At 31.4% G+C, this 14,239-nt stretch overlaps 1 protein-coding gene across 1 annotated transcript in view; it reads right to left on the bottom strand.

The window, feature by feature from the left end:
* The window catches only part of LOC127723226 (oxysterol-binding protein-related protein 1-like), a 102,809-nt gene that overhangs the window by 61,378 nt on the left and 27,192 nt on the right, over nt 1–14,239 (bottom strand). Inside the window, exon 14 of the mRNA XM_052229788.1 lies at nt 9,045–9,151. Coding sequence (XP_052085748.1) covers nt 9,045–9,151 — 107 coding nt within the window. The remainder of the gene's footprint in view (nt 1–9,044; nt 9,152–14,239) is intronic.

Here is a 14,239-nt window from a genome sequence, read left to right as displayed (position 1 = left end):
TGTAGATTCATTGTTATAAGTGGGGTACCAATTTTCATTGATTTGATGGGTATAGGGAAATATCAACGTAAATTCTCAATTTTTCTTGAATGCAAAAAATTAGAACCCTTGAAAATAAATGAATCAACAACATTATGAACAGAATCTATCACATGTTAATATGAGCATTTCACATATCATCAGATACATATAGGATTAAATATATTACTTTTGTATTTAAGCTTATTGCTGTCTAAAACAATGTCATGATTTCAAATTTGTTGAAAAAAAACAAAAACTGCAGTTAATCTGTACATGAACTAGAACTGTGCTAATGACCAGACACAAACATACTACAAAATGACACAGTTCTGACGTCCAATATCTTTACTGTTTGTTAAAGGCAAATAAAATATTCATTCAAAAATCAATCCAGCAATCCCTAACCTAATACAAAACAATCAAGTTATTTCATAACTGTGTCAATAAGTACATACATACATGGAATACTTGTATCACCTGTAAATGTTTGACTTCTTGAACATTTAATAACTAAAGGTTTAATTTGTCCTACCAGTCTGTCAGTCAAAATTTAAATATACTTTTTCACTATTTTGGTCTTTTGGAAAATGTTGTTTGTGCTGTATTTAGACCCCTCTAACAAGAAATTTGTTTTGCATGCACACATATAAAAATTGCGGTTTTTATCCAAAGCAATCATAGGTTTGAACGTTGTTTTCAATTTAGACTTAGTCAAAATTTAAATATACATATAAAAAAATATGGAGATATGGTATGATTGCCAATGAGACAACTTATTCCACCAAAGTTCAAATGAAGTGGATGTAAGCAATTATAGCTTCCATAACTGTATGGCCTTCAACAATGAGAAAAACCCATATGGTATAGTTATGGTTATTACTGAAATATATGACAGAAAAATGTCTTGTGAACATCATATTAGTATTGTTTTATAGATTAACACATATAATAATGTACTTTGCAGTTCCAAATTTCAAGGGTCCAAAAAAAGTGGTCTTATACCCATGATATATTCTTAACTTTCCTAAGGTTCACTCTACTCCATTAACACTGCAGGCATTTATAAATACTTTCTAAATGAAAGCAGAAAAGCAACAGGATAGGTTTAGAAACTTAAAGAGATCCCGTGCCACCAACCTTTGGCGATGTATCCCTTGGTCATGACAACACCACAAAAGACATAATGATCTAATATTTGGATCATCTCTCTTGATTTAAAGAAATAGAATAGAGAATGTGTCAAAGAGACAACAACCGAACCAAAGAGCAGAAAACAGCCCAAGGCCACCAATGGGTCTTCAATGCAGTGAGAAAATTCTGTAACTGGAGGCGGGCTTCAGCTGGCCCCTAAACAATAATGTATACTAGTTTAGGGAAAAAACGACACTAAACTCCTTGACATACAAATGAACCAAAATTATAAAATCATACAAGACTAACAAAGGCTAGAGGTTCCTGACTTGGGACAAGCGCAAAAATGTGGCAAGGTTAAACATGTTTTGTGACATCTATATGTACCTCTAGCCAATGTGGAATAAGCAAACATACAGCAATACACACAGTTAATCTCAGTTTAAAAGAAGTCTGTGTCCAATGTTAGAATAAGTAACAAAAGAAACTAAACAAAAAGGACATAACAAAGGACTACTAGTAGTTATTGACATGCCAGCTCCAGACTTCCAATTAGATGTGTCGGAACAACATGAATGGCCCCTCTCTCAAAAAAGGTTGAAGCCATTTTTAAGAGTGGAAATTTGATAAATCAGCTCAATATGTGAAGGCTTTTAGAAAAAAAGATCTATATAACTGTTATTTTCACAAAATTCAGTCCATAGATGTTGCGGAGTGACGGAATGACGGGATTTTTTTCAAAATGCATTCTTATATAATCTAAATCATTTCCAATACTAATTTGATTTTTAAAAGCGTAACTAATGACTTTTAATAAAAAATGTCATTACATCAGAGAATCAAACAAGATGTAAAAGCTAAGATAATCAAATCGTAATTCTTAATCTACCAAGCAATACAATTTGTAATCAATAGCTATACTCCTGAGACTTCAAAACACTGGATTAGTCTTTATAACGTGTAATCTTAATAATACTTAAAAATTCTAGATATCAAATTTGAACTTTTATTTCACTGAACAGACATCTCATATACAAATAACAAAATGATTATAAGCTAAAATATTGTTATACTGAATTTGAAATAAATTTTCTCCCCATCACTCAATTCCATTTAATTTGTAACCCTAAGGTCAAAATGTGTGTCTAAAATATTAGAATAAAACTTTACCGATCCACTGATCGCTATTTTTCAAATGTTTCGTAATCATGTGATTTTGTACCAACAAACTGTTATATCCCCCTACAGTGACATATGGTACATCATTGTACTAAATACATCATTAGTAATGCTATGATGTACTGTTCCCTGAACGTCATTAGACCCCTGACAAATAATGTCAATTTCCTTTCATGATATCCCACTTGTAAAATTTGACATACCTAGCTAACTAATATGAAATATTTTTAATCCATTTTATCATACATCGGTGATCATGATTTTTTTTCAGGTAACAGTGGCATATTGTAATAAGTACACCAATTTGTAATGTACTGTCCCTTGAAATTAGCCCAGTGACAAATAAAGTAAATTGCCTCTAATGATATCCCATTCTAAAATTTGACATACCTGATCTTATAAAATATTTTTAATCCATTTTACCAAACATCCCAAATCCAGATTTTTCAGGTAACCAGTGTTTAACTGTTATGGTAGAAACTGATGAGCACACCTTTTAATGTTTTGATTTTTCAGTCGCAGGTGATTGATTCTGTGACAATTTAAAGAGGCACCCACAGGGGAAATCAAGGTTCTAATCATACAAATCCCATTGTACTTTTTAAATCCCAGATGTTGTAAAATCTGTTAGTTTCTATTTAAAAATTATATTGATTACTATAACCATGATAACAGTAAATAAAAAAACATCTTATTTATATTCATAACAAAGTTGAAATTGTGTATTTTTACATAATTAGTTAATTGTAAATGACATATTATTATTAATTTAATATGGACATGTAAATGTATTCTTGTGACTTTATATGGTACTCAATTATACATACATAAAATGACATGAATTCAGTTTTAAATTAGTGTGTAAACATTTTTACAATCAACAGTTTTTTGTATATGCCGTAGTCCATTTGAATCTAAAGGTAAATTGGTTGACATGCTTTGTGTTCATGTTTAAATTTTTTTTTTAAATTATTTTTCTGAAATATAAAATTTAAAAGTCCTAAAGAAATGCAATATTCTCTCATATCCATAGAGTTTGTTTAGTTAAGATGTAACCAGTTCATCTAGTTCAGTTTGAATATGCACAGTTTATTTGAAAATTATCTTATTGTTAATCATCATGGATTATAATCATGTTCCAATTTGTAAATAAATGATTGTGTTTCTAATTTGTTTGTAGCTACAAAATCCATTTATTGAAAACAAGGTGACACTTTTAGTTTTGTTTTGGGGTTCATCGTTGTATATAAGAGATTTTTAAGATGATTAAAACATCTATTTCAACAAAAATTGATCAAAAAAAAAGTAAGGACCTGCATTCTTTTAAAAAATGGATATTGGACTTTTTCTAAATATCAATGGCCTATCATCTTACAAAACACACCTACACAGAACACATTTACAGAGAATGATAAAACATAAAAGTCACTGATCTTGACAAAGGAGCATGGCTAAATATGCCATTTGAACCCAAGATGCATAAATGCTTATAAACATCAAAGATCTAATGTAACAGACATATACAATAAATACTCATATTCAGTTTGTAATGACAGTGTAGGGTTGTCTATGCAAAATACCAGTATCATTTACATGTACTTTATAACAACTGTATAAAAAGGAGGCTCCAAAAAGCCTGAATACCTCACCTCTCAAAAATATATATTGTTGCTGATTACATTTTCTACCTATCTATTATAGTTTTCGAGATAATAGGAACAAAATCAAAATTAGACATTAATATTCTTTTAAAGGCAATATCTCTATTTTAGCCATGATGACCATATTGTTCGATTAGCAGTAACGAAAACGTAAACTTTATACAAGATACTCTAAGGATTATTCAGTTCAAGTTTGGTTGACATTAGTTCTAGTGATGTTCCGATCATCAGTTGGAAATCAGTTGGTTTGGCTCAGTGATGTCGATATTTCTGGTCTGTTTCCGGTTTGAATTTTACACGAGTAGTGATACAAATTGTAATGAAAATATCAGAGGATGAAAAAAACAATGTCAAACATTGAATTATCAAAGACATAACCAATTTTTGTATTTAATAGAAGAGGACATGAATGACCCCACTCAATTAGCTTTGCAATTTTTCAAATTAAAAAGGGGCATAACTATAGAACTGTTAATGAAATACTGCCAAAATTTAAACTCTGTCTGCATGTTGTGGTTCTTAGCATTGTGTATGAGTTTTATAAAGTTATGGATGAGGCAAACTTTGCAATTTTTCAATTTATAAAGGGGCAAAACTCTAGAATGGTAAGTGACTTGACACTGCCCAAATTCGAACTCTGTTTGCAGGTTTTGGTTCTTGGCCTTATGTATGAGTTTGGTAAAGTTTGGATGAGGAAAACTTAAGTTAGAGTGTGCAAACTAAAATGGGATGGACCGAAGGACAGACGGACGGAAAGACAGACCTAAGGATGGATGGTCAAGAGAAAAACTTAATGCCCAAAAGTGAAAAATACACATTCATCACACATTAACAGCAATTTGGTTAGATCCCCTTAGTTAAATGAATATATTCTCATGTAAATATTATTTTTAATACATTAATGTTTCAATTTATTGATTTAAGTTGGTTAAAGTTAATTCTATATATCTTTTTAATGATAGCCATTCAAATTTTGATACAGCTATGTATTTGAAATTATCATGTGAGATGTGAGTGATATCATTGAAATTTAGAAATTTCAGTTTCATTGTTGAGAATAAATGTTGTAATTATAAGTAAAGACAAAAGATGCCCAATCTGAATCTGGTCTCTAATTGATTCACTGTTTTAATTGCTTACTAAAATATGAAAAGTAAACATAAGATCAAACATAAACAAATAAAGCTCTGCAATGATATGAATATTTGCATACAACTAGTACAATGTGCCAGAATGCATGATTTTCTATTACAAAAGGAGCAAGTTATCATGATTATAACCGATAGTCGAATGGATGCTGTCAAACGATAGTAATAGATAATTGGTTGGTAATTTAAACAGATTATCCAACATTTGTTAGTTCAGTGGTCTTAGAGGAGAGGATTAAAACAAGAGGATCACTAAGGCCTAAATAGCTCCCCTGGTAAAAATTTGCCATTTTGATATTTATTTTATAGGATTTGTAAAAAAAAATCGTCATTTAAGGGCAATAAATAGTTGTTAGATCTTATTTTTCCACTATTTTTTGCTTTTTCACTATATCCGCAATAGTTTTTGACTAAAGGTGAAAAAGGTCATTCAGAGGCAATAAACTCCAATAAGAAGTCAGATGACAATTTCCACCATGTTAACCTATTTGAAGATCATATAGTGCTTAACATCTTTGCCTTTTACAATTTCTCTTTATCTATTATAATTTCTGCAAAAAATGCAAAAATTGGTAAAAATCATCTTTCAAGGGTAATAACTTGTGTATGGGGAATATTGATGATTTTATCATGTTGACCTATTGGTAGTTCTAATTTTGCTGAATATTCTTTCTACTGAAAGATTCTCTATCTACTATAGTTTCAAAAAATGTAAAAATCGCCATTCAAAGGCAATAACTCCTTTCAGGGCTCAATTAATGATTTCTGTCAAATCAATTAAATTGCAGATCTTATTATTCTAGAATTTTTACTTTTCAAAATTTCTATCTATCTGTAATAGTTTTCAAAATAATATTCAACCAAAAACTTTTTGCAAAAATTTCAGGTGTAATAAATTTAAAATGGGTTGTCCAATTTTTCTGAAAGTTCCCTAGAAGAATTGACCTGCTGATCATATTTACTCTTGGTAATTTTGCGATAATTGTTTAAGTTTATGAGATAAAGGCCATAAAATGTTAAATGTTCTTAAAAATTTACATTTCAGGCGCATTAATGTCAAAATGGTTGGTAAAATTTTTATAATCTTATAATTATCTGACAATGAACAAACGACGAAAGATGGATGTCGACAACCGATGCCAAGTGATGGCTCACATAACCTGTAAGGCCAGATGAGCCATCAAAAGGTAATGTAGGGTAAAGATCAATGTTACTGCAACCCAACAACACATCAGTAGGCTTTCAAAAAGGCAGCAAACCAGGTTTTTCTTACATCTATAATTGTCCTTGTGTAACCAATCAAGGGCAATAACTCATGAACTGCAAAATAAAAAAATGGTCAACACCAATCCTGACATCCATTTTGTCATGAGAATTTGAAAAGAATTGGATCGTGCATTCTAATGACACCACACAGAATCAAAAAAAAAGTGCCATTTAATTAATGACCATAACTTAAAAACAGCTAAAGTGAAAATTCTCATATCAATTTTGTAAGGAGAAACAAGGTACTGTATAAAAATAATGAAACAGATTGGATCAAGTGTTTTCAATTTATCACACAGTAACAGCAGGAAAAGCCTATTTACAATCAATCAAGGACCATAACTCCTAACAGGTAAAAGTGTTAATAGTGAATACTGAATTTGCCTTGATGTTTGTAATCATGCACCAATATCATTCATGAAATTTCACAAAATTTTATTTACTTTAAATTTGATACATTTTACAAGCTCTAATGCATTATGCATTACAATAGGAATAACTGTTCTGTTTATTGTTTTTTTCAATCTCAGTTTGCTTGGAACCCAAGGATCCCATACATGTGTATCATGCAAGAATAGATCACAGTAAAATCAACATAGTGTTTATGTAGGTTATGATAATAGTTTCAGTAACATGATTTTTTGAAGTGAAAACCAGGCAAAATAAAGCATTGTGTATAAGTTTCATAACAATTGGTTGAGGCAAACTAAAATTAGAGAATGGAAAAAAAAAATAAGCAATTTTTTCTTTTATAAAGGGGCACAACTCTAGAATGGTAAAAGTGACACCACCCAAATTCGAACTTAACCTGTGTTTGTGGTAATAAGCATTGTGTATAAGTTTCATAACATTTAAATGAGGTAAACTAAAATAAGGGAATGGAAACAAATTTGGTACGTTCATACGTAAGGACAAGGGTAACACTTAATGCCCCCTCTGCTGTGGCTGGCGCATAAAAAGTTTAAATGAACCAATCCAATTCAAGTACTTGTTGATATGCAAATCATATAAGAATTATGGCTTAGTAATTTTCTTGGATTGAGAAAGTAATTGTAATATTATACTGATATATTTATGGTTTTAAAAAATTCTGAATAGAAGCCTATAGGAAACTTGTACTTTAAATCACAGTTTCAGTTTCCCAAGGAAATCAATGTAAAGTAATACAGAAGGAACAAGAATGTGTCTATAGTATACAGATGCCTCACTCGCACGATCCTTTTCTATGTTCAGTGGACCGTGAAATTGGGGTCAAAACTCTAATTTGGCATTAAAATTAGAAAGATCATATCATAGGGAACATGTGAACTAAGTTTCAAGTTGATTGGACTTCAACTTCATCAAAAACTATATTGACCAAAACCTTTAACCTGAAGCGGGGCAGACAGATGAACGGAAGCACAGACTGAAAAACATAATGCCCCTAGGTGGGGCATAAAAATAGTTAATTTACTGTTATTTACATGCACACATACTTTTTGTATATCCCACTGAAGCAAATGATTATTGAAAAAGAAAAATTGACATATGTAAACCAAAAATAAGGAGTTAAAAAAATTCAGAAACAAGTTTTTTTTTTTCATCAGAATAATCAATTGATGTATGTAAACTTTTCATGAGTCTAAATGATTAATTGAGTACTGGCAGCCACAAGCATTTTATGCATTTTCAGGCTAAGGAGGTAGTATTGTCTGTAAAGCGGTTAAATCTATGGAGAGGATGAAATCATTGTATTGCCATAGGAATGATCAGGTTACAAGGAATAGTTATAGAAGTTAAAAACAAAAATAAAATAAAATTTTATTAAATGTTATGAGAATAAAAATTAGCAATTGTTAAGTAACTTCAACATGCAGAACAACTCTGAACTTGTATGAAACTACTATGAAAATAAAAACTCACATTCTGCATCTGAAAGAACAGCATCAAAGGGAGATAAGTCTAATTCACTAACCAGTAAAATAAAACAGAAGTGTACGAGTTACCAACTTAGGCCAAAAATAAAATTAAGATTGTTTGATGTTGCCTATCTACCCACCTAAAAAGCAGCCTACCAGAAAAATTTTCTGACACAAATTGCTTCCATTATTATTTAAATATTTTTCCCTGCTCTAATGTAGTTTTTCTTATCTAAAAAAATGTAACTTATGTTGTTGGCCCCCCCAAAAAAATAAAATCCCTACCGAACTACCCAACCCTACCAGGCATGGTTAGGTAACATCAAACAAAGAATTTTATAAGGGTGGCCTTACAAAGTATCGAATAACTACTTTATAATTGATTTTAATGTGTAAACCTCTTTGCTACAATATATGCAATATAAAAACAATCCTTAATACAAAAGCTGGGCAAATAGACTGGAAGTCCTAAATGGTTACTGCTTTAAGCGCATTTTTTTCTTTATTCATTTTACATGCATAACTATTTAACCTCTCACAATGTATATCTGTATGAGGACTGTATTATGCTATGAGGACCTACTAAGTTCAGTTCAAAGATTTAGTTTTCTTGGTATTATTGTATAAGTACAGTTTTGTGAGGTATTTCTGTTATAGTTAAGTTAATCTTAATTTCCATCCATGTATTAAATTTTGATAATACTTTCATTTTACATAGACTTCTATAAATATGGACTTACCTCTTCTTGTTGTTTGAACTGTGTGAGACATTGTTTCAGTGACATAGTCATTTCTTTAGATAAATTCATCACATCTTCTATCTGTTCCATCATACCAACTAATCCAGCTGAAATTCAAAATTTGTATACTTATTTAAAGTAAAAGCATATCTGGATGTGCTTAGATATGTATGCTATACAAAACTTGCACGTTTGAGCACATGAATAATTTATGTTAGTTTAAACAGAGTGTTTAAAAAATATACAAGGGTTTTTGTTAGACTTATTTTCTAAAAATTTCAAATGGTATCAAATTTGCGTTTTTATTTAAAATTCAAAAAAAGCTAGCTCAAATAGGTGAGATAATTCCATTTCCAGATCTTTTTACTTAAAACATTTTTAAATCCTTTTAAAATACTAAATTCTCACCTACATAAAAATGTATAAAGGATAATTTACTAATGATATTTTATAATTTCTGAAGTAAGATCAGAAAGATTGAAAAAAAAAAGATCAAAGAAAAAATGAATGAAAGAGAAAGAAAATTACTGGCAGGGATTAGTACAGTAACAGACAGGCAAATTGTACATTGTACCATTATTTACTATTTTCACCAAACTGGGCAAAGTGGGATTTCGTTTCCACAAATTAGTTAAAACCTTTACTAAATTCTTCCATAGATACAAAGATTTGGTTTGCCGTACCTGTAAAAAACTTATTTCAGACGGAATAGCACATCCTAAATTTTATGGTGATGTTGTTTACCAGAAATTTACATACGATCCAGGGAAACTTCTCAATCCTTTAAGTAAACTTATTCCAAAAGGTTACCAATTCAACACTGTAATTAGCTCTTTGAATATTGTTTTTATTGGTATAAATATTGATTTTGTTATCAGTAAATTAAAATCATACTAAATAGTTTTGTTATACACATATGCACTTTATCGGTACAACAATCTGTCGATACCTTTATTTTGGCATTGCAAAAGGTCATGTTTTTCTCTGACTGTTAATGATGTCTTTACACTAAATCCATTGGATGTTGGCTGTGTACTGATTGATATTTTAGTCTTAGATACATGATTTTTTTTATTAGTTGTTATTGGCTTTGAACTAGCTGTCAGTAACTGTGAGTACTCTCAGATCTGTACTTAAGTGTCCTTTTTGTTGCTAGGAATGAGTGATGGATAAATACCCTGCCACGTCCTGTCTGTGTTTTTGTTTGATGTTTTTCTGCTTTGTATCGATCTGATGAGTTAAGCCTTTTTCAAATGATTATTATAGTTTGTTCTTATGTTGTGCCGTTACACCACTGTCCTAGGTTAGGGGAGGGTTGAGCGCTCACAAACATGTTTAACCCCGCCACATTTTTTATGTGCCTATCCCAAGTTGGGAACCTGTAGTTCAGTGGTTGTCGTTGGTTCATGTCTGTCATATTTGTTTTTTGTTAATCGTTTTGTTATAAATTAAGCCCTTAGTTTTCTCAACTGAATTGTTTAATATTTTCATGTCGGGGCATTTTATAGCCGGAATGGGTTTTTCTCATTGTTGAAGGCCATATGGTTGCCTATAATTGCTTACATCCACTTTATTTGAACTTTGGTAGATAGTTGTCTCATTGGCAATCATACCTCATCTCCTTATTTTTATATAGTAGCAAATTTTACATTTTCACTTATGTCATTAGTCAGGTAGATACATGAATATACATTTTCATTTCAAGTCAATAATTTTTATATCCAAAATCAGTCAAACAAACTTAATAATGAACTCAACAACTGAAATTAGAAAATATGCCAACAGGGGTTCACATTAGTGTGGGTCCAAGGTTAGGAAATTTCTTTTCTAGGAGGGTACTTTTAATTTTTTGAATTAAGAAAGTCCAGGATTTCCCAGTCTTAACAATGATGCTTTATACAGGACCATTGATTTTTTATGCAGGACCTATCACTTGAAAATTCAAAGGTCCTGGACCTTTAATTATTAAAAGCAAATCTGAACCCCTGATAGGGAAAATACCATCAAACTAAAATACAATAAAATGCTTCACTGAGCGCAGCTGGATACGACCACAGAGGTCCAACCCTGAACAGTTGGGGTGAAAATGGACACAATATTTGCGCTTGATACAGGTCTGAATTTGGATTGTAATTAAATATTTGACACATAATAGGTTTCTGACACTTAATAACTGTAGTCAAAGAACTTAGAATTGGTTATATGATTTGAATTTATATTCAATTTTTTGCTTTTGTGCAAGACACTTTGCTGTTGCGAATTGACATCAGCTCCCCCCCCCAAACAAAACAAAAAAAAATTTGAAGATTTTCTCTTAATATCTGAAATCTGAAATGTAAAAAAAATATTGCCCCCACCCCACAATTTCTTTTTTATCCCCCTCCCCCACCCCCCTTTTCCAAAAAAAATTCTTTCCCTCAAGATATGGTCATAATCTCAATTCAAATTTCCAATGGAGTTTGCAACCATAATTACCAATTTAAATACATCATAAAAGTCTTAAATAGATAATTTAAAAGCAGTGTAAGGGAGGTAATCCAACATTGTACAACACTGTACAATTTTGTTTTTGGATTACCTCCCTTACACTGCTTTTAAATTGTCCATTAATCAGGAAACCCTTGTTTTTTTCCTTTTTTTGCCCCTAATTCCTAAACGGTTTGAGCCATATCCCCCCAAAGCCAATCCTAACCATCCCTTTGTGGTATGGAAACTTATGGTATAATTTCAGAGAGATCAATACACTTAAACACAAGTTATTGTCTGGAAGTTACAAAAATCCTTATTTTTGGCCCCTTATTCCTTAACTGTTGGTACCATAACCCTGAAAATCAATCCCAACCTTCCTTTTGTGGTATTGAACCTTATGGTAAAATTTCATAGAGATCCATTCACTTAAACTAAAGTTAGAGTGCGAAAACCAATGTGTCTTCGGACGACGCCGGACGACGACGACGACGACGCCAACGTCATACCAATATACGACCACAAAAATTTTTTTGCGGTCGTATAAAAATGTTCTTTTTATCACATGATAACAATACACTCACAGTGATACTCCAGAAATGAATAAAAATGCTGAAAATAATTTAAACATGTTTTAAATCAATCTATGTATCATTACTTTTTTTTTACAAATAGGCAAACAACTTTTATGATCAAACAGTCTGGTTATGGTAAAATTTAGAACTTTCAAAAATCTGTTGCCAAGTAATAACAGATCAACTAATCAGTGTGTGATATTGTGATATCAAACAGTCATTAAGAAAGATTTTCACAAAGCCTTTAACCATTTTATCAGAATAAAAAAGAATGAAACAATCAAAGCCGTGTGTTCAGCAATAGAACAGTTATAATATTAATCAAGAATATGTGTCTATAGGAAACCATGCCCTGTTCACATTATCATGTCAATGTGAAATCAGGGTTAAATTGTTATTTGTCATATAATTTAAAAAGTTTTCCTAACAATAAAATGTGTAGTAAGTTGAAGTTGTTATGACTACATCTTCATGGTAAAATGCCTTAAGCGGAAACTTTTCACCTGATAAGGAATGGAATAACATACTGATAGATGCACAGACCAGAAAGCATAACGCCAAATTTCTATCTTAGGCGGGAATGAAAATTGAAAAGGTTGCTATACAATGACAGTCTGCAACGTTAAGCGGTAGCCTGAAGCCCCTGTCTAGTAAAAATCTCATCGGACTTGTGCAGAAGCACTGGTGTTTGCCCGACCGGTCTTGTGAACATCTGAAATCGTTTGCGAAATTGAAGCCGGTGTTTTATTGAATCTATGAAAAACAAGTTACAAATTTGTCGCCGACCTTGTTTTCTTCCGTTAACTGGTATCCCTATTAAATTCTTTACGGTTGTTCCCCCTTCTTATCAAAGGGAACCAGTTGTCAACGCGATATACCCAATCACCAACGAAATCGAGAACGAGGCTCGACCATGTGCTTGCAATAAACACAATCTATAAATACCACTCAATGTAAACAAACAATCAAGGATTCGATCTCATTCGATTCTGAAATGGAAACAGGGGGCTATCCCAGGTAAAACATTGAAAAGTTGAAAATGCCTTCATGAATAACTGGAGAAGTTTCGAGTTTCGAGTTTAAAAAACCTATGCAGAAAACGATCTAGGCATTTTATTATTTTAAACAAAAGTCAAAATTAACGGCTAAAGTGACAATAAAGAGGGTGTTGATAGGGGTTTATAGAATAGAGAATAATGTGATAGATCCGTGTTTTTACTCGCTTGGCTTTATAATAATTAATAACTATATTTCTGATCTAATTTTTCTATTTTATAAACTACATATATACATTTTCGCTACAAATCTACAACTCCCAGTTTTTGGCTACACGTGCTGTCCTTATCTATTAAGTCATGAATATTCATCAGCTATGTAGGTGTGTCAAAATCGTATCATACGCATTAATGACCAGCCAGTACACACTGTATTATGATTTTTCATTAACCAGTATTAAAAAGATAAATATAACAAATGGGCAAAAAAACATAAAGAATATTTGTTTAGAAAAAAATTGAGAAAAATAGCATAAAAAATAAAGAATACAGAAATGATTGATTGATTGTTGGTTGCTTAACGTCCAGTGGCAAACAATACAGAAATGAAGGCCCCTTCCAGATCAAAAAGAAGTGCCAGAGAATTAACTAAACTTTGACATTTAAGAATCCTTGTTAAGACTAACAAAATATGAAAGAATATTAGGAATAATTTTAAACTGGTTGGGATCATCCATCAATGACAATGAGGGAATTTTTCCCCAAAAAAGTAACAATCCCTAAGTTGAGTAATAATTTACTAGTGCTTACTTGAAATGGTACGTCAGTTTATGGAAAAAAGATTTTTTTTTTTTGCAAAAGAACTATTCTAATTTTTTATTGGAGAAAATGAGAACTTTACATTTGACCTGGAGAAAAAAACAACAATTTTTGATATGTTATATTCACTTACAGATACAAAAATGTAACCTCAGAATGCAGGGTTTTACATCTAATTTTCCAAAATTTTCTTGGGGGGGCATGCCCCCAAACCCTCCTAGAAGGTTCGGATCACTTCGTGATCCTCACCGTTGACACAAAATTTTTCAGGTCTAGTAAATATCAATTCGGGCTAGTAATTTTTTTATTCAACTAGCCCTATGGGCTAGTGCTTTGAAAA

Source organism: Mytilus californianus, unplaced genomic scaffold (assembly GCF_021869535.1).
Source record: "Mytilus californianus isolate M0D057914Y unplaced genomic scaffold, xbMytCali1.0.p SCAF_13, whole genome shotgun sequence".
NCBI lineage: Eukaryota > Metazoa > Mollusca > Bivalvia > Mytilida > Mytilidae > Mytilus > Mytilus californianus.
This window is presented reverse-complemented; position numbering and strand designations above follow the sequence as displayed.